At 34.9% G+C, this 21,401-nt stretch overlaps 1 protein-coding gene across 1 annotated transcript; it reads right to left on the bottom strand.

Moving 5' to 3' along the window:
* Positions 1 to 1,041: 1,041 nt before the first annotated feature.
* On the bottom strand, positions 1,042 to 3,343 carry LOC132273346 (uncharacterized). The gene is made up of 4 exons (XM_059774313.1): positions 3,204 to 3,343; positions 1,746 to 2,218; positions 1,577 to 1,627; positions 1,042 to 1,384 (listed from the first exon to the last, which is right to left on the bottom strand). Coding segments are annotated over exons 1-4 (714 nt in total). The 5' UTR covers positions 3,206 to 3,343; the 3' UTR covers positions 1,042 to 1,196.
* Between the last annotated feature and the right edge of the window lie 18,058 nt (positions 3,344 to 21,401).

Genomic DNA, 21,401 nt, shown 5'->3' with positions numbered 1-21,401 from the left:
ATGTTATAATTAATTTTGGAGAAAATACGCTTTCACCAAATTTAAATTGCCTGCCTGTAGATTCAACAAACACATAAATTTTGGAATGCACTCAAACTAACCTCTTCCCTTAATGACAGCGAAGTGACAGAAATTGGATGTGCATTACCCTTAAATTTTACTCTCTATATGTATAAAATTCCATAGACACCGTCATCGCCTTGTAGTCACCATACGCTATTGCCAAACCAACACTACCACCACTTCCTGCATCTTCTCTATCATCAACTCCACATCTAGTCATCACCTCCTCCATTTCACCACTTCACCCCCAGCTAAACCCCTACCACCAGTGCCACTTCACTCCACCATTAAACCCCACAATATAAACATATATCTATGCACATACAAGTGTATTTTTTAATCATATATAAGAGACAGCTACCCTATCAGAAAGAGAGAGAGAACAAGTTCAATAATCAGAGAGTAGAGAGAGCCATACATCCAAGCACAAAACCACCAGGCTTACCAAACCCACCACAACTAAACTCATCCCATCACCACCATAACCCTATCGAACTACTAAAATCAACCCCATCCAACCCACCCAAATCACCATACGCATAATTCAATTATATGAGTAGAATTGCCTAAATTTTTAATTTGATATCCATAAATGTTGGGGTCTCACGATTTCGGTTTTTAAGTGTGTATAAACAAACACACACCACACAAATATTTGTATATACATACTCAATTGTTCGCGCTATGTTTGACGATGAATGTGCTGGTGATGGTGGTGTTGCGTACCAACTAATTTTTGCTATAAAGAAATTGCACGACAAAGGTGTTGGTGATAGGTTGGTTTATGGGGAAGTGGTGGTGGTAGTATTAGTTTTTCTTTTCTTTCCCTTTTCTACTTTTGGTAAATATAGTGATTAACTTAAACAAACATTTAAAACGTCCTTTAAGCCCATATGAAATTCAATCGATATTATGGCCTTCTAGCCTTCTTCTGAGCCTCAACTACAAAGTCTCCAGATACCTTTCTAATGTTACACCGTTCTATCTGATTTACAGTAATCCAGAATATCTAAAGTAACAACGGCACTTAATGATGCTATTAGAGCTACACATAGTACTTAAGGAACAATAGAAGTTGTATGGTGTTGAAGGATTTAAAAGATGTACACAGATATAAGAGGCAAATCAAATATTCATAGGGAGAGTGAGATGGTAAAATAAAGACATTTACAGTTGTACATCCATCTTTTAAGTTTTCCAAGTCGATTTCTGCTTGAGAAAGCAAAGGGCATCTCTGCCACAGTATATAAGGCCATTATACCCCTGCCAAGCCCACCAGACGCCAATTCCGGATTGACTTCCAGCATGTTCAGAGCAAAACCTATGGATGAAACAGTCAGTTAGAGGTGTCTGTTGAATGCGCACAATCCCAGAAATGCATCAGGATAGCAGCTGTATATATTTGGTGTCATCTAAGGTAGGTCATCCCAATGCAATGTTCGGATGATATTAATGCATAAATGAACTTGTTTGATACATCAACATAACTTTTTACTAGAGTCCAGATACTTACCATAGTTCTCACCCTTAATGGAATCAATGAACATAGCATATACCCTGTAATCTGCAAATCAAACAATTAGAGACCAATCAATAATATATCATCGTTGACTATGAGAAAAGAAAAAAATGATTCTTCATAATCATATATAATAATAATAGAAAAAAATTAAGAAGCTCACTAAGGTAATCAAAGTACGGCCGGTGGATATTAACAATTCTAGGGATTATATCCTGTTGTGAAGTCACTGAATGTAGGTAATTAAACATCTCTGTGTTACCAAAAATTGCAGCCAGGGTGACTGGGACATGTCCATTTTGATCTGTGATTTTTACCAATTCGCCATTGCTTTCCACCAATGATTTCGCTATTGTTGTGTTTGCACCTCTAGCAGCAATATGAAGTGCTGTGTCACCATCATCTTGTGTAAATTCGAGAAATACAGGGTTAATCATCGTCACGAGTTCCTCCACCAACTGCACGTGCTCCTCCGCAACAGCAATATGGATAGCTCTTTCCCCTATCGTCGAAATCGGAACTGATATTGCATTTGGATCTCTCTCCAGAAAAGCTTTCACACTTTCCAAGTCACCCTTCACCAAGGCCTTATGTAGGGGTGAATATTTAGTTGTATCTCTATAAATCTCTGATGACCTGAAATTGGATGCACATGAATACCGTTACTTACCGGATCCTGGACCTACATTCTAATGTATCTCAACTACAATTATTCTATAATTATCAAATTTTACAACAGAATTTTACAAACAGACAGAAAGACAAAAATTCTAAAATAATACAGTATATTCACTATTCTCAAACAATTATTGGCATCTGTAACATTTAGGGGATCCAGAAAATAATTTAATACTTGAATAGAATACATGGGTAAATAAACCTGAATGAGAGGTGGGAATAATTTATATATATATATAGATAGATTTACAAACAAAATTACAAAATAATGAAAAATAAAGCACAAAAAAATCCAACACACAACTTCTAGCACCGAAGGAAGACCTGTATACTTTGAAAATATTACACAAAAAAACAGATGATATTTCACTACAAAATCCCATACCTTGTTTGCTTCAGAACATAGGAGAACTCCAATTAATTCAGTAATTACTAGCCTTAAACATTGATAGGCAATTCCAATAAATCTGATTGTTCAAACAATTCTACAGTGTCAGATTTTTACCAAACTAATATTAATAAGATATCAGAGCTACTATTATCCACTATCAATTATACGACAATCAAAGGGTTCACACAAAATTGAACTGTGTCGTCCTAAAATTATTTCAGAAAGTGGTTTTTTTTTTTTTTTTTTTTTTTTTCCTCCAGGTTCTCACCCATAATAGCATGTTATATGCCAATGCCAAAGCTCTCTGTTTTCTATCTGAGTTTGAAAATTGTGTAAAGTATCATATTTTCTTTCATTTCTTAGGATTTGAAACAACTCTGACCATCACCATTTGCAGAAAATTAAATGAACCAAAAACCAAAATGGTTACAACTCTCATTAAATACCATAAAAATATATGGAGTAGTAAAGATAAAGACAAAAAAATAAAAATCTAACAATTAAATCAACAATGTAATATATATTTATAAACTTAAAAGAAAAATATCTTACATGGTTACTGAAAACAAAAGTGGCCGCTCTTCCACTTTCGTCCTCTTTTGAAATAAAATGAGAATTCTGATGCTGCTTGGTCTATTTTTTCTTCCTAGAGAACCTGCCAATACCCATGTCTTGATCTACCTGAGTGTGATTTTTAGTTGTTTAGTTACTGTTGATATTCGAGATATATATATATATATATATATATATATATATAATATACCCATTCAAGACACTTGTTCAAATTCTCTGGCTTAACTTTGACAGCTATTAATAAAAGTCGCATGTGATAACCTAGATATATAATACTAGAACCCCATATTTTTACACGTGAGTTACTGGTGTCGTGTCAATAATAAATACATATACTTCTACTTTTTAAAAAATATTCAGAGTATACTCTATTTTTAAATTCTAACACGTAGTGGAGGATAATTCAACCACATATATGTTGTTGACCATTAAAAAGTAACTTTTTAAATAATATTATAATATACTATAATTATAAAGAAAATTTAAAAATTTATTTAAACAGGGACGATAGAGATTTAATATAAAATTTATTCATGCAAAGTATGCAAGAGACCGGAAAGAAGAAAATGAACAGGGGTAGAGGGAAAACTTTATGCAGAAAATGACTCCATATGCGTTCAAAAGTCAACAACGTTCACATCACCTATACTTTTTGTCACATGTTTTTTAAAAAATTTTTTTTTACAAAATTATATAACTTAACAGTGAACGGCGAGGGTTTAAAGTCAACAGCCGTCACATGATCTATTGACCCAGGCCAAACGCGACCTTAACTTAAGGACACTTCAGGATAGTGATAGCAACTTCAGAGGATGCTTGCTTGTTTTATGATTTGTGATTCTTGTGAAACCAACTCCTGTTTTATTTCATTGATTCCTTGTTTAGAACATATTACTGATTGTATTTAAATTCATAATCTTATAAAAAGAAAAAGACAGATTAAAAGTTCACTGATAAAGAAAGAAGCCATGGGACTTTATTTGAGTCAAAAAGTTGAGTCACGGGAGCTACAAGTTCACTGGAAAAGGAAGCTATAGCTACAAACTCACTGATAAAGGAAGCTATAGAACTGATCAACGGTCACGGGAGCTGAAAATATGAACTCAATTCCTTGGTTTTAGAGTTCAAGCCATCATTATGACATATCATATGGAAATTTTAGGGCTATAACAAATGGTAAAAAATAAGTGTGCAAGCGTGTGTTTCTTCTTGTTAAGGGTAATAAAAGCAGTTGTGTGTAAATAATTTAGCGTCCACTAATTCATTTCCCTATCTTCCCACCCTGCTATTATTTTCTAATGATTTGTGGGTGTTTATTTCACTTTGTTGCAGTTGTGGAATCTACCATTGATAAACAAACATCAATCAATCAATCAATTTTGCCTAATGATGGGTTGGTGACTTGGTGGGCCACGATTCTGCCTAGTCCAATTGATTGCTTGGTAGGCCAGTAATTATTACCCCTAAGTCCATTGAATTTAATTTAATGCAACTTCATCCTCCCAGAGCAGGCTTTGAGAGTGCAATTTGAACGAAGTTAGATTCTCTTTTTGGCCAAGATCTAGAGAAATTGATCAATACAATTTTCTGTTATTTTAGTGACACGTATTGGTGGCCCAAAATTAGAAAAATAGAAGGTAAGACAAGTAGACAAAGAAAGGAAGAATTACTCAGCGCCAGATAGAATCCAGCAAAGGATACATCGTAAGGATAACAAGAACACTGTTTTAAGAAGTCAAAAACTCAAATATCATTCAAATTCATCAAAAATTGCCTTTTAATACATCAATAGCAGCTTAAATATAGATGGCAAGGAATAATCCTTCAACAATAGATGATTTTCAAAACAAACTATGAAGAAAATGAAAAGACATAAAATTTCTTTGACTCACACCTAACTAGACTTAAGGACTTAAAAGTCCATCAAAAGAAGGCCTAAAAATCAGCAAAATAAACTTGAAAACTGATAAAGTACAGTGGGGGAATCGGCCACAATTGGGCTTACTCCTCCGTGCTTGCATACAGTATCTCCTCATTCTAAATTTTGTAGTTGGTATCTCCAAATTGTTCTCCAAACATAATATTGAGAACCTCAAAAATATAAGTGGAATAACAAATTTTGGATTATAGTAGATCCGTGTGTATACATAAACTTATTAATGAATCGGATTTTGATCTAAATTCCATTCCAGTTCGATCTGATTAGCCAGATATGAATTGAACAAAAAATAGGATAAATAGATTACGATCCGAATCCAATACCCTATTAACTTAACAAATCGAATATAAATTATATTAATCCGATCCGATAAATATTGAATCCAAATAAAATTATATATTTTATTATATATATATATCAATCCTCCTATTAGATTTGTATTAGAGGTAACCAATATATATATATATATATATAATATCATAATGTTATATGTACAATAGTGTAAGTAATCTCACCCACGTACTAATAAATTTCATAATATACATACTAATAATGTCATAATATTTATTCATTAACAAAGAGTAAAAAAAATTTTCCTTCTATATTTTATTTATCTTTTGTTTTCTATAATTTTTTTTTCTAATGAATATTTTTTATTCTCTTTTGACATTAATTTATTTTATTTTCTTTTTCTTTAATAAAAAAACTACACATTTATCGGATTGGATTGGATATCCGTTTTTTAACAAATCGGATATGAATTCACTTACAAAAAATCCATCGGATTATCGGATCGAGTAAAATGCTTATCGGATTCGGATCGTGTGATGCCCCTCGGATCCGAGACACGGGTTGATCAGGCCCAAGCCCAAATCCGAGGGATATCAGACAATTAATATTTTAAAAACGAACACGAAATACAAAGTGATTAAAGAAATAATATAATGAGCGGAAAGAAACTAAAATAAATTCTCAAATATAAATATTTAAATCTTGACAATCCAAACTCCATAAGTTTAACAACTCGGGAATCCATCTCTAGTGGACCCCTAATAAAATCCCAAACTGCATGGAAGAAAACTGAAGATAAAATTCAAATCTAATATCTGGAAAGAAGTCCTACGTTATCGGTAGAATAGAAGTCTGTATCTGCTTTACACGATCAAACTCTAACCCTGGAACTGACGAGTACCTGAAAAATATAAGGGTGGGTCAGGCCCACATGCAAGTCCTGATCTATTACAATCCAAACAGGAATCCGATACGCAGATACATACTAGAAAGACTTAACAATATCTAGAGTAGTCCATATATGTACAAGTACACACTATAGGATGCTCACTAGTCCAAAAAGGTCTGTCTCAGCCTGAATAGAGATACCATGCAAATCGCACATACTGTGGTCATGTGTATCTAGACCTACCAGGGAACAACACCTCTGTCCAGCTATCCATCCTAGGCAGTATACGCACCCTAACCATGGTCCTGAGACTCAAGCTCATACCATGGCACATATAATAAATATATAAAGTCCGTGTCCTCCTATTACAAAATATCAACCATCTGAAAAGTGGTTTGATAAATGTAAAGCAAATCCATCCTGAAACCATATTAAGTCATTCAATTATTTGATTGATATGACACCAGTAGGTGATGGACTTAACTCATAGGGTTAATCCATACCTTAATCCAAATTAGATAGGATTTAGTGTTTGACTAATCCATACCTAGTATGTCACCATCCCATACCGATACACACAATCCTCCATTATAACATAGTTATTAAAATAACACTATATAATCAACAACCATCCTCCAGTATATGCATTTGTATAAATTCATACATATACCAACATTAGGTATTCACTACAGAACCAAAATATCATGCTCCAATCATTTAAGTAGCTAGAATAAGACATAGCATTTAAATCCTCCAAAACAGCCAATAAATTGATACAAATTAAATATCAATTTAAATCCAAGCTAAGTATAGTTAAATGTAATTAATTTACCGTACTCATAACACTGTAAAAATATATGATTATTGTAATACCCCTAGTTTTCAAAAGGATAAAATGGGGATTTAATTTTGATTTTTATTGCATTTTTTTTTATTTTAATTATGTGACTTATGTGTTTTGTTTTCTTAATTGTTATATAGTGAATTGGTTTGTTTAATTGATTAAATGTGAATTATTTGTTTTAGATAAATTAATTTATTTTAATTGTTTATTGGTTTTAAATTAATTGTTTAATTGAATTGGTGTTTTAAATTAATTATTTATTTATTTTAATTTAATTGGTTTTAACTGACGTGTCTTGTTTATGGCTTATATGGTTTATATTTTAGGGTTATTTTAATTTAAGTTAGGGTTTCATTTATTCATGGTGTAGCCGACTTGTAAATTTAATTGAATTAAACATAGGTTAAATAATAGCCTATATATATAAAACTGTATGGTCTGCTAGGGTTGGAGAAACAAAAACAAAACCCTATTCACGAAATAGTATTTTGAGAGGAAAACAGAGAGGGTTCTTGAGAGAATCTGTGAGGCTAATGGAGGAAGGATAGAGGACGAGCAGAGGAGTTGCTCGTGGGTAAGTCAAGAAGCAACAAAGGAATAGAAGGTTTATCAAATGAGGAAAACAATCTGGGGAATTCTGAAACGTAGAGACGGTGTAGAGGTTTTAATTCAAAATCTCATAGGCAAGTTTCATTCTATCTCCTTCCTGTAAACTTGTGTTCTGTGCATTCTAAATAGTCTCCAGGGATTAATTAAAGTTTTAAAACTAATAATTGATGCATGTTTGCCGGACTGTAATTGAGGAACCTTTGAAATAACTGAAGCTTGTTTCTTTGCATAAACGGTGAGGATTATGTGTTAAACTCTTGTAAATTAATTCATAATGGAATGTGAGGAGTTGCTAGGATGGTTAAGAAGTTAAGTAAACTTTAAAACAGATGTGTATGCATGACAAACTAAATTGTAATCTGTGTATAATTGTTTCACATTCTGTAACTGAAGTTACTTCGTATGTATAAACTATTGTGAGCTGGAGTTAAACCTCTGTAAATTAATTTGGAATGGAATGTAAAGAGTTTCTAGGATGGTTAGGAAGTTAATTAAACTTTTAAAATGGATTGTATGCAGGTTAGAGTATTTCTGTAATTAGTTCTGCGTTTTTGAAATTGGAACGGTGAGTGTTTCTGCATCAACTGCCCTGTAATTGTTTGGATTTTTATAGAACAATTGGTAGTAGAATCAAGGGAGTTATAGGAGTATTAAGGCTTAAATTGAACATTTAAAAAATCCTTAAGAAACTTAGGACAGACAGTTGGAACTTCTGGCGGAAGCAAAGACGAAGCAGTGAAGCAGAGAGGGGCTCTCAGGGGTGAGAGCCGGCTCCTAAATGGTGGGAGCCGGCTCCCATGAAGAGAGAGCCGGCTCTCCATGAGGGAGAGCCGGCTCTAGAAGCCTAGGAGTCGGCTCCAATAAAGGGGAGCCGGCTCCCATGGGAAAAAACCCCTACGGGTGTTTTATGCAATTTTTCTGAAGTTCAGGGGTTTAAAGGTAATTACTGGAAAGTGATGGGGGGTTTTAAATGATTAAAATTAACTTGTTAAAGCCTTCAAATAGTTGGTTTATGCTAAGGTGCTAAACCTAAATGCATGTTATAAAACATAAGCTTATAATAGGCCTACTGTCAAGGAAGGAAGAATGCTTGTTTTGCTAAGTTGTTTTGACAACTTAATTTGGACTGACATTGTAATTATTATTAGAATTTATATCAATGATATATTTAGCATAGTTCAGTTCCAGGAATGTTGGTTATGACGTCATGTACTCGTATCTAATAAGTTGTATATTGTCGGGAGTAGTGGAAGGTTAGTTGCTAGTTTCGTGTTAGCAAATTAAATGAAACTAGTATAAAATACTTTTGAAGTTTCATATGATGTACTTAAACTTTGGAGTGTCATTATATCCGACATAGAATTTATAATGGGGAATTACATAGATGCCATGAGTTTTAATTATAGATTGCACGCCGTAAAGGATTTGGGATGATGTAAATGCTAGTCATCATTTTAACATTTAAAACGAACTAGTATGGATGTGTTGATTTGGAATTCTAGTATAATGTGCAGTTTAAAATTCTGATATTCATTATATTATGTTATGGAGGATAATTGCTGAACTGTCTTAATTTTGGTTCTGTCAATTACATGGAAATGGATGGTTTAAATTGTTTATTTTAACAATTTAAAAGGAGGATCTATGATTATAAACATATACTGGATGCAGGATAGGATCTTATCAATATCTGATTTCTATTGTGTTGGTTTCCGGATGGATTTGATGTTCAAACATGTGTGCATCATTGATGGATCATTTGCATTATATGTACCGGTATGGGACGGTGACATATTAGGGATGGATTAGATCAAAAAAAGCTAAGTCCTACCCCTTTCATACATATGGAATAGATTAACTCAAACAGTTAACTCCTACATGGATGCATGTCCTGTCAACTAAAACAGTTGAACGACATAATGGATGGTTGCTTTACTTTTCTGTATTCTGGAAGAGATTTAAATATATACTTAAGTGCCGTGATACGAGCTTGAGTCTCCTGATCATGGTTAGGGTGCGTATATCGCCTAGGATTGATAACCAGGCCTGATGATGTTTCCTTGGTTGTTCTACTCGGGTTGAGACGGATTATGTGGGCTGGTGAACGTCCTATAGTGTGTACTTATATCTATATGGACTATCTTAGCTATTGTTGAGCTATCTAGGATGTATCTGTGTATCGGGTTTATGTATGGATTGTAGTGGCATGGAACTTGCATGTGGGCCTGACCCACCCTTATTTTTCAGGTGATCGTCTATAACAGGTTTAGAGCTTGTTCGTGGTGATGCAAATACAGTCATTCACTCTTCCGACTAAATAGGATTTTTTTTTCTGGTTTTAGTTTTGGATTTTATTCTGTAAAGTTTTGTCAGTTGAGATTATTAGGGGTCCACTAGTTGGATTTCTGAGTTGTACGGATTGGAAAGTTAATTTATATTAAAACTTTTATTTTTGGAGGTTTTACAATTTGAATTCTTTTCAACATATCATTATTTTATTCTTAATTCAGTTTTATTCCTGCTTGTTTATATATTGATTATCTGGTATCCTTCGGATCTGTGCCCGGACTTGATCACCCGTGGTTCTAGAATCGAGGGGTATCACAATTATATATAATTAAATTATATAAAATATCTTTGCCAAGTTACAGTAATTAAAACCAACTAGACAGTGTGCAAGCTACCCGTTTCCTCTTAGGTTCTCCTTGCTCTATCCTTCAATCCAATTATGAATTTATATTTTTCCATCATAATACCAGTCTTATACAGTTCCATACATCACCTAAAACAATTTAAATGAAGTGCAGAACCCAGAAAACCCAAACAGCCCCTTAAAACACTACTGTGCGAGGCACGAATAGAGCAGGCTCAACAAAAACATTGAGCCTGCTCTAAAATTCACTTAGAGCCGGCTCCTTCAACATTGAGCCGGCTCCAAGTCCTTTATAGAGCCGGTTCCATCCACTTTGAGCCGGTTCTATTGGTAATTTAGAGCCTGCTCCTTTCCCCTTTGCAACCGTTGCCTGATCCAGCTTCGTCTGCTCCAACTCCGGTGATTACAGAGTCTCTGAGATGTTTTTAAATCTTTGTTCAAGTTCAAACTCAGTCCTAGGCATATATTAAACCACTGATATTCAACTAAAACATGCATGGAACACAAGCTTAAAAGCTATGATTACAAAACCTCTGTTGTCCAATTCTAAGCAAGTTCCAACAGAATTTACTTCAGTTTAATTTAGTGCAATTAAATATTGTTCTAAGCACTTGTTTTAGAGTTCAAACTCAGTCTTAGAGTGATTACAAGACATCTAATCACATCACTAATCCCAACCGCAACAAAACTGAAACATCCACCATACATGATACAAATAGCAGAACATCAAAAATTATTCAAAGCAGATAATTCACGATGTTAATTCAAAGATTAAACTAAATTCATGTATGCATAAAACATGTTACTATGTTGGTTTAAATCTGTTTTAACCTTTATTTAACCCCTAGAGTCCAACTAGTCATGCACAGAACATGAATTAACGGGAGAGAGAAGAACAGAACTTGCCTTTGAATTTCATATTTGAAATTCTAATTCACCGTCTCTGTGTGATATGTTCGTGTCCTACCCTGTAGTTCCACCCTACCCCGCTCCTTCCTCCTTGAGATGCTTTGCTAACCACCCAAGTTCACTCTGTGTTTCCCTTCAATCTTTCGCTCTATTTTCCCCCTATCTCACTGTATACGTGACTATGGTGAATAGGGTTTTATTTGTAACCCTAAACCAACGTATACACACATATATATAAACACTACAGAAACCCTAAGTCCATAAAGATATAACTCGGCCCATAGATAAACCTAGGTTATAATCAACGTCGGCTACCCATGTAAATTTAAACCTAAACTTGTAAACCTAACTTACGATAAGTAAGTAAATTAAAAAATAATAATAATTAATTAATAACAATTTTATCAGGTAATTAAATCAAATAATACAATTTAATGAAAATTAAAGCCAAATAAATAATTAAAACAATTAACTCAATTAATCACAATTAATGCAAATAATGCAAATAATTAATTAAAGCAAATAAGTCAATTAATTCAAGTAATCCATTAAATAAAAAACTGTAATAAAAATCATAAATTAAATACCAGAAATAGCCTTTTTAAAATTAGGGGTATTACAGATCGGATCAGGCTAGATCCGGTCTGAATCTGATTCGTTGATAGGTCTATATGTAGGGGATATTAAACTCCCTCTAACTCACTCAACTGTCGGCTGCTGTTGAGAGTTAAATCCCCCATTCATCACACACACAAACATATATGGAGATAATAATCATACACATCCATGCACAACACAATATTTTACATGATTCACTAAACTTTAGGGTTACCTCTATGAAGAGAAAGATTTCATTATCATGAATCAAAGAATAGAAAATACATACAAGCAGATGTCAAAACCACACACTTTTTCACTCTTTTCTTTTTTCACTTTTATGTTCTTTTCCAGGCTAAGAACACCAGAACCCCCTCTTTCTTCTCAATGCTACATCCACAAGTATTACATATATTCTCCCATCTTCTCACAACACTCACCACCCCTTACATCTTTCTTCTATATCTCTAAATATCTCACACCCATATCTATTTATAGAGTCTTCAAACCCAATTTTCTGTTGGACAAGTATTTCCCAACTTGCCTACAAGTACTTATCATATCAGTTTTAACTCTAAAATAGTAGTTTTCTGGCTTTCACGTCCAATTGAATCAACTTTTCTTGAACTGGTTTAATTGGAGTTACGATCACGTCCAACTAGTTCAAGAGAAAGTTGAACTGGCAGTTCCAAATAACTTAAACCTATCTATTTATGTCATAATGCTACTGGTATACCGAATTCGAGCCACAAAACCTAATAATCTCCACATTGACTTGAATTCGGTCTTCATGTGCTTCTTCATAACTTCACCGCAAACAAAGATGTCCCATAACTCCATCTCAATTAAACACTATTATGAAAATTAAGAAATCCTCTACCAATCTGCACTTTAAGAGCATTTAAAAGCTAGCTATAAGCAATGGAGCACTTGAGCATTTCAGATCACATGCAATAATTTAATATTAAGCACACTATTCTATTCGGCTGATCATTTCAGTTGTTTTGTGTCCTCGGGCCTATATATGCACTTTCCTTTGGGCCCATTGGGTTTTGTTGCTCTAGGCCAAGCTAAAGCCCGTTGTAATTACTTTTACTTATATATAATAGGAATAATTCCATAAAAATAGAGTTTTGGGAGTCAAAAGGGCATAAGAATGGAGTCAAAATCAAAATTTCCAAATTAATGGAATTTTCTTAAAATCTAATGTGGACATGAAAATTTACTGTACAACATATTTTTATTTCCAAAATACACTTCTATTGTTGCTATGAAATTATGTTACTACCCCTCATATCTAGAGAGAGATACCCATCTATGGCAACCCTTCTTCCCAAACGAACAACCAACAAACCTGAGAAATTCATCCAAAACTTCTAGTCATTTGTACTTTTCTAATGATTAAATGGATTTGCTGTTTTTTTTTTTTTAAATGGGTATACTAGTTAGGTGGGTGAAAGAGAGAGATGTCCAATCAAAAAGAAAGAATTATTTTTGCCATTGCAGATGAACACATTCAGAAGGGGCTGGTTTAGGGGTGTGAGATAGATTGATGATGAAATGGGTTTACTGTGCGTCAAATGCAGAGGCAGAAAGAGATCCATAACAGAAAGGTCTTTTGGGAATAAAAAGATGATGTATAATAAATTTTCATGTCTACCTCAGACTTTGAGAAAATTCCATTAATTTGGAGAACTTAATTTTGACGACTCCATTCTTTTGTCCTTTGACCCACAAAACTCCATTTTTATGGAATTATCCCAATATAATACTTGTTTAAGCTTCCAAATATATATATATATATAAGTATAATTGTTTTGCATAAATGTTATTATAAACTCATATGTGATTCCTTCTTATATTCCTAGCAGAATTATAAAATGAAAAGGATCCCATATTTATTAAAGGCTGGCTTGAGTTATTGGTTGTGAAGAAATGAAGAATCTTTTGGAATTATAAGCAACAATATAATTTTCCTAGTCAAATTAATTCCTCTCTTGATTATGGAGGCAGACTTGAATTCATACCACATATATATCCTTTATTTATTATTCTTTTGCTTGTTTATTTCAATGTCTTTTATCTGTTTGTTTTAAACTCTGTCCTAAATTAATGAGGCAACATAATTCGTTTTCATGACATCAAAATATATTATCAAAGCCATTTCTCTATAGGTAATACCGTAATTGTTCTAGCACAAAAGATCCCCCCCCTCCCCCCCAGCTCTATCTCTCTCTCTTACTTCTTTCTATCGTAAACAATAATACCATGCCAATGCCTCTGAATCATCCAAACTAGGACTGAGACGGGATCAAAACCATTTTTTGAATTTTTGCATTGCATTGGAGTTCTCAAGAAATCTCAACTTGGTAGCTATAAACTCCTCAAATTAAACAATCTAGTATCACCACAACATACCTCAGAGTTTTTCAGGAAAGAAGCATTATTCACCTAGACAATAAATTTTTTTTTTTTTAACAACTAAGTAAATAATTGAGAAATTAAAAATTAGCCATTTCATAATTCAGAAATATATAAGCATACTCTTATTCTGCTTGAAGCATATATCATCCATATAATTACAAGTACAAATAACAATTTATTGAATCACACCACACCACACCACACCACACCACACCACAAGCATTAATTGCATAATAATATTTAATTATACCTACGGCTCATTGGGTTTAATTTGAAGGATCATGTAGGTTGTGGTAGAAGGAACATTTTGTTTTACGGTTGAAGAGATCTTGTGTAATACCCCTAATTTTACAAAGGATAGTCCTGAAATTTTCATTAATTATTAATTGCAATTTTTAAATGATTAATTGTTTAATTGCTTTGATGGTTGTTACTTTATGTACTTGTTTTAATTATTGATTTGGTTGTCGTTAATTTGTTTATTTGCGTTACTATTTTCCTTATTAATTTAATTGTATTAATTATTTAATTGTTATTTAATTATTTTGTGGTACTTTGTTGTTTTAATTATTGCTTCAATATTATGTTTTAATTATTTTTAATCAGTTATCGTGACTGTAGGATTGGTTGTATATAGGTTAGCCGACATTGAATTTAACGTAGTTTTCTATGGGTCGAGTAATTTCAATTAGGGTTTAAAGGAGCCTAGGATTAGTGTGGCCTATAAATATTCACCTAAGTTGTTTACCCAGGGTTTTTAGAATAAACTTACGACATTGTAAGGTTGAGAGAAGTTTTGGAGACGGTTGGGAAAGAACAGAGAGCAAACGGAGGATTCGCCGGAAATTTGAGACGAACGTCGGTGTAAGACAAGTTCTGTCTTAACTCTCTCCCTTAGGCTTCATGTTCTTTGCATACGTAAATAGTTCCAGGAATGAGTTACATGTTTTAAAACAAAAACGTTGTCTGTTTACATCTTTGAAATTTAAATTGTAGCAGTGCGTGTTATACTTGTTTAACTGGTTAAATTGTAAACTTTCTTACATTGTTTTCTATTTGAATCCCTGTTAGTAATTGTAATAAGGACTAAAACAAGGGTTGGAATCTACTGGGACTAAGTTAAAATCTCTGGGAACCTAAACTGTGAAGTGCCGGAGGTGTAGACGACGATTGAAGAAGAAAACGAGACAGAGGAGGGAGAGAGCCGGCTCCTCTTTGGATTGGAGCCGACTCTTCTTGGTTTGGAGGCGGCTCCAACACCTTTGGAGCCGGCTCCAAGGCCAATGGAGGCAGCTCCATGTTTTTGGAGCTTGCTCCATTTTTGTTTTTCTCAGTTTTCTGCGTTCTATTGGTTTTCTTTGGTTTTCGTTGAGACAGGTGCTTGGTTATGGAATTTCTAAGTGTTCTAAGAGAATTAAACACTGTAATGGATGGTTTAACAGTGGTTTGGAGTGGGATTAAAGTTCCAAAGGATTGAATAATACAGATTTAAATACCGAGTTTTAATCGTTAAAACTGTATGGATTTTCTTATGTGCTTTGCAGACCTATTTGTTTTCGGGCATTTATATTTCTTAATTATAATAAGAATTTCTGTGAGAGCTTGTCCATTGCTAATTACGTATTCGTGGAATGGAAATACATGCTAGAAATCTATAGTTTGCTAAGGATTAATTGATGGTCAAATTGTAAAATTTAATGCATCATTTTGTTGAACAGGAGGTTAAAGGTATGATAAATTGCCTAAATTTATTATACAGGTTAAGGAATTAAGTAACCTAATATTTATTTAGGCTCTGTTAATTATGAATACTGGGAAGTAATTTTATACTTACAAACACAGCTTCACGGGGTTAAGTATTAGTTCCTGTGATGTGTTTCTATGAGATGGTTTCTATGTAACGGTGTTATATAAGCATGTAAATATTATATTTATTATGTTCTCATGCTTATCATGGAATGGTTGAAATTGATATTTATGTTGTCAATGTTCCATCAACTGCTGGATTTATTTAATCATATGTGATAATGTATTCTAAAATGCTTAGTATGGAATTGTTGATATCGTTATTTAACTGTTAATGCCTTATCAACTGTTGGATGGATGGAATTGTATGCATCGGTATGGGACGGTGTCATACTAGGTTTGGAATAGCATAAGTTGTTAAAGTCCTACCTATTTTGGAATAAAGGTACGGGTTATTAAATAAAATCCTCCTTATATATATGAGTCAATGCGGTTGAATACGCCGTACGACTTACTGGATTTCTTGTGGATGGTTAGGAACGGAATTTAAATATATTTTTATGTTACCGTCACATGAGCTTGAGTCACAAAGTCGACGGTTAGGGGGCGTATATGCAGTTGGATGTATAGCTGGCTGTGAGGGTTGAGGTATACTCTGTTTAGGTTTAGGTACTCATGCCCACTCAGGTGCGTTTTGTGTGATGCCTTCTATTCAGGTTGAGACCCTCTTCATAGTCTAGCGAAAGTCCAGTAGTGTGAATATATTTATGTACGGATTATTAGATATTGTTGAACTATTTAGTATGTACATACGTATCGAGTTTCTGCTTGGATTGTAGTAGGATAGAACTTGTTCATGGGCTTGACCCACTCCTATTTTTCAGGTGTACGTCAGTTCCAAGCTTGAACTTGTGCGTGCTGAGCAGAGACGATCTTCCACTCTACCGACGATGTAGGACTTCTTTCCAGATAATAGCTTTGGATTTTATCTTCAGTTTTACGTTCATTTCAGTTTGGGATTTTTATTAGGGGTCCACTGGATATGGATTCCCGAGTTGTTTAACTTATGGAGGTTTTGGATTAGTGGGATTTAAGTATATTTAATATTAAGGGATTTTATATTTTAGTTTCTTTCAGCTCTTAAAATTTTAATTCTTATTTCATTTTATAATCTGTGTTCGTTATAACATATTAATTGTTCGATATCCCTCGGGTTTGGGCCTAGGCCTGATCAACCCGTGTCTCAGATCCGAGGGGTATCACACCTTGTCTATAGGTATATAAGACTAGGTTTACAAACAGCGGAAGTTGCAACAAACCAAACATGACTGTTGGGACACTAGCTGCCCCAGCAAACAAAGTGATTGAAGTAGTAAACCAACTAATTCGTTCGCCAAGCTCCATAATAAGAGTGGCACCAAAAGCTACCATCATGGTTGCAATAGAAATGAAAAAGGTGGCCAAACCAATTATCAGTCTCGTGTGTAATGACCATCAGAAACTTTGTTAGATATATGGTAAAGTGATAATGCTCAAGAACATTAGCAATGAAGTGGTTGATGTCAATAGAGAGATTGCGTCTGCTATAACGTACACCATAAATGAGGTATACTTTAGGAACTCCGGATTCCCCGATTCATCGATGCCACCAGGTAATGTGAAGGTTGCTGCAAACATAATAGTGACAATGAGAGCCGTAATGATTGTAAATGATCCTGTTGTATCTCTCATCCATTGTTCTCCTTCTTTCATTAATTCATTGTGATAGCTTGCGTGCAAATCCAAAGAAGTTTCTCCATGATTGTTAGCTTTAAGTTTGGTTGAGAACCTAGGCCACAGAAGGTGTTTGACGAAATTATGAAAGTCTTTCGATTAGATCTGTCCTTTGGAAGAGAAGCCAGAGGATACAAAGGATGCAGATTGGGAATTACTTCATATTGGCACCGTCAGATTGACGTTATCAAAGTCAGTCGCCTTTAATATCAAGAATGAGAAAACGATGAAGTCTCTCATAGCAGTTTTTTCTAGTATATATAAACAGCCTTCTACAATGAACAAGGTGCACTTGATCAAGAAGTTGTTCAACATGAAGATGGTCGAAGGTGATAAGTTCAACGAACATCTAAATACACTCAACGAGATAGTTGGGCAATTAGAGTATGTTAATATCGACTTTAAAGACGAGGTCCAAGCACTGCTAATTCTAGAGCAGTTACCCGAGAGTTGGAGTGGCACAGTTTCAGCGATCAGTAGCTCTGTAGGGAAGACCAAGTTGAAGTTTGATGAAATTATGAGCATGATTCTGACTGAAGAAATCAGAAGGCAAACAGTAGGTGTTTCCACCAGTGGTTCGGCGTTGAATGTTGAAAGCAAAGGCAAGGGTTCAAACAAGAAGAAGGGCAACAATAATAAAAACAGAGGCAGATCCAAGTCAAGGAATGGAAGGACACAGTCTCAAAATTTCAGGAATTTTACAGATCTCAGTGACGTTGAATGTTGAAATTGTGGAAAGAAGGGACATTACCGTGTTGATTGCAGATTTCTAAAGAAGGAACCAAAAGAAAAACTGAAGCAAACGTTGTCTCAGAAGAATCATATGATGCATTGATATGCTCTTTGGAGAGCAAGACGGAGTCATGGGTTTTAGATTCCGGTACATCGTTTCATGGCACCATAAGCAAAGAGCTATTTAATAGCTATGAACCGAGTAACCTTGGCAAGGTGTATTTTAGTAATGATCAGCCTTGCAGCGTCATTGGTAAGGGTGAAGTGCAAATCAAGTTGAATGGGTTAGCTTGAAAGTTAAAGGATGTGAGACACATCCCTAACTTGAGGAAGAATCTGATTTCGGTGGGACAATTGTCAGATGAAGGTTTTGTTACAACCTTCAATGGAGACTCGTGGAAAGTTTCCAGACGGGCTATGACCATTGCAAGTGGTAAGAAATCTAGCACTCTCTACACAACTACTAGTGTTTGTGGGTCTATAGTAGTTACAGAAAACAAAGAATATTATAACCTTTGGCACTAAAAACTAAGTCACATAAGTGAAAGGGGGCTCAAGATTAAGCACTCAAAGGGGAAACTACCAGGCATACAGGCAATTGATATTGACTTCTGTGAGAGTTGCTTGATGGGCAAGAAGAAGAGGGTCAGTTTTAATAAGAGTGGCAGAGATCTCAGAAAGGAGAAACTTGAGCTAGTTCACACAGATGTTTGGGGGCCAGCCACTGTTTCATCCATTGGCAGAAAATCCTACTTCGTGACTTTCATTGATGATCACACGAAGAAGGTATGGGTTTATTTTTTAAAGCACAAATTTGATATATTTGATATGTTCAAGAAGTGGAAGGCCATGGTGGAGAATGAGACATGTTTGAAGATCAAGAGGTTGAGGTCAGACAATGGTGGTAAGTATGAAGACACCGGATTCAAGAAGTTCTGTTTTGATAATGGGATCAAATTAGAGAGGACTGTGCAAGAAACCCCACAACAGAATGGGGTGGCAGAATGGATGAACAGAATATTGACAGAGAGAGCCAGAAACATGCGCATACATTCAGGTCTACCCAAATAGCTTTGGCCAGAAGCAATCAATACAGCATCCTACCTAATTAATCGTGGATCATCGGTGTCTTTGGAGTATCGAATACCAGAAGAGGTATGGAGTGACAAAGAGGTAAATCTTTCATGGTTGAAAGTTTTTGGTTGTATTGCATATGCGCATATTAGTGACCATGTTAGGGGAAAGCTCGACCTCAAGTCACTAAAATGCATCTTCGTTGGGTATGGCAGAGATGAGTTTGGTTATCGACTCTGGGATAATCAGAACAAGAAAATCATCAGAAGTAGAGATGTGATTTTCAATGAAAAGGTGATGTACAAGGATAGAGATGCAGTTAACTAGTCCTGTTACAGAGTAAGCCTGAGTTTGTTGAGTTGGATGATGATCCAGAAAGTATTGACGCGGAACAGACAGATGAGGATTCTTGGCCAGAACTCACAAAGCATAGTTCACTGCAGATTCCAATTCCTAAGCCTGAACCCAAAAGGTCTACGCGACCTCATGTACCAAATAGAAAATATTTAGATTATATGTTGCTCATAGATGATGGTAAGCCTGAATGCTATGATGAAGCATGTCAGGTTGAAGATGTTAGCAAGTGGGAGCTTGCAATGGAAGATAAGATGAAATCCCTTATCTCCAACAAAACATGGGAACTAGCCAAGTCGCCAATGGGGAAGAAAGTTCTTCACAACAAATGGATGTACAGGGTGAAAGAGGAACATGATGGTTCCAAGAGGTACAAGGCGAGAATGGTGGTCAAAGGTTTTCAATAAAAGTAAGGCATTGACTACGCATATATTTTTTCCTCGATTGTGAAACTAAGCACCATTCGTTCAGTTCTTAGCATTGTTGCAGCAGAGGGGTTGCACCTTGAGCAGTTATATATCAAAACTGTTTTCCTTTATGGTGACGTAGAGGAGGAGATTTACATGCAACAACCGGAGGGTTTCTCAGTCAAAGGGAAAGAGAAACTAGTGTGTAAGTTGAAGAAAAACTTATATAGTTTAAAGCAAGCCCTGAGGCAATGGTATAAGAAGTTAGCGACATGGCTACAACAAGTGCAACGCTGACCATTGCTGCTACTTTAAGAGGATTAAGTCAAGTTTCATTATCCTTCTACTTTATGTTGATGACATGTTAGTGGCAGGTTCTAATTTTGAAGAAATCAACAAATTGAAGAAGCAGTTGTCTAGTAAATTCGAGATGAAGGATCATAGTGCAGCGAAGCAGATTCTTAGGATGAGGATTAGCAGAGACAAACAGAAAGGTACTTTGCAGTTGTCTTAGGCTGAGTATGTTGAACGGGTTCTGAAGAGGTTCAACATGAATAATGCTAAGGCGATAAGTACTTCCTTAGCTAATCACTTCCGATTATCTCAAGATCAATGTCCGAAGACAGAAGATGAGAAAAACTTCATGGCTAAAATTCCATATGCCTCAGCCATTGGAAGTTTGATGTATGGCATGGTGTGCATAAGACCAGACATTGCATATACAGTTGGAGCAGTAAGCTGGTTCATGAAGAATCCGGGCAAACTACACTGGAAAGCAGTAAAGTGGATATTGAGATATCTACAGGGTACCAGAGACAGATGCTTATGTTTCAGAAGGGGTGAAGTGAAGCTACATGGTTATGTAGATTCAGACTTTGCTGGTGAGGTGGACCACAGAAAAGTACTACTGGGTATGTGTTTATGGTGGGTACAACT

The sequence above is a fragment of the Cornus florida genome, unplaced genomic scaffold, assembly GCF_030987335.1.
Source record: "Cornus florida cultivar Cherokee Brave unplaced genomic scaffold, ASM3098733v1 CherokeeBrave_3.0.0_Hap2_Chr09, whole genome shotgun sequence".
Lineage (NCBI taxonomy): Eukaryota > Viridiplantae > Streptophyta > Magnoliopsida > Cornales > Cornaceae > Cornus > Cornus florida.
The sequence above is the reverse complement of the archived record's forward strand: the minus strand, read 5'-3'. Positions and strand labels throughout refer to the sequence as shown.

Excerpts from the sequence above, each read along its gene's own strand:
- LOC132273346 (XM_059774313.1), bottom strand. Across the intron at positions 1,628-1,745 it reads GCCGTACTTTGATTACCTTA|ATTACAGGGTATATGCTATG; the intron begins GTGAGCTTCTTA and ends TTTGATTTGCAG. Across the intron at positions 1,385-1,576 it reads CATTAAGGGTGAGAACTATG|GTTTTGCTCTGAACATGCTG; the intron begins GTAAGTATCTGG and ends TTTCATCCATAG.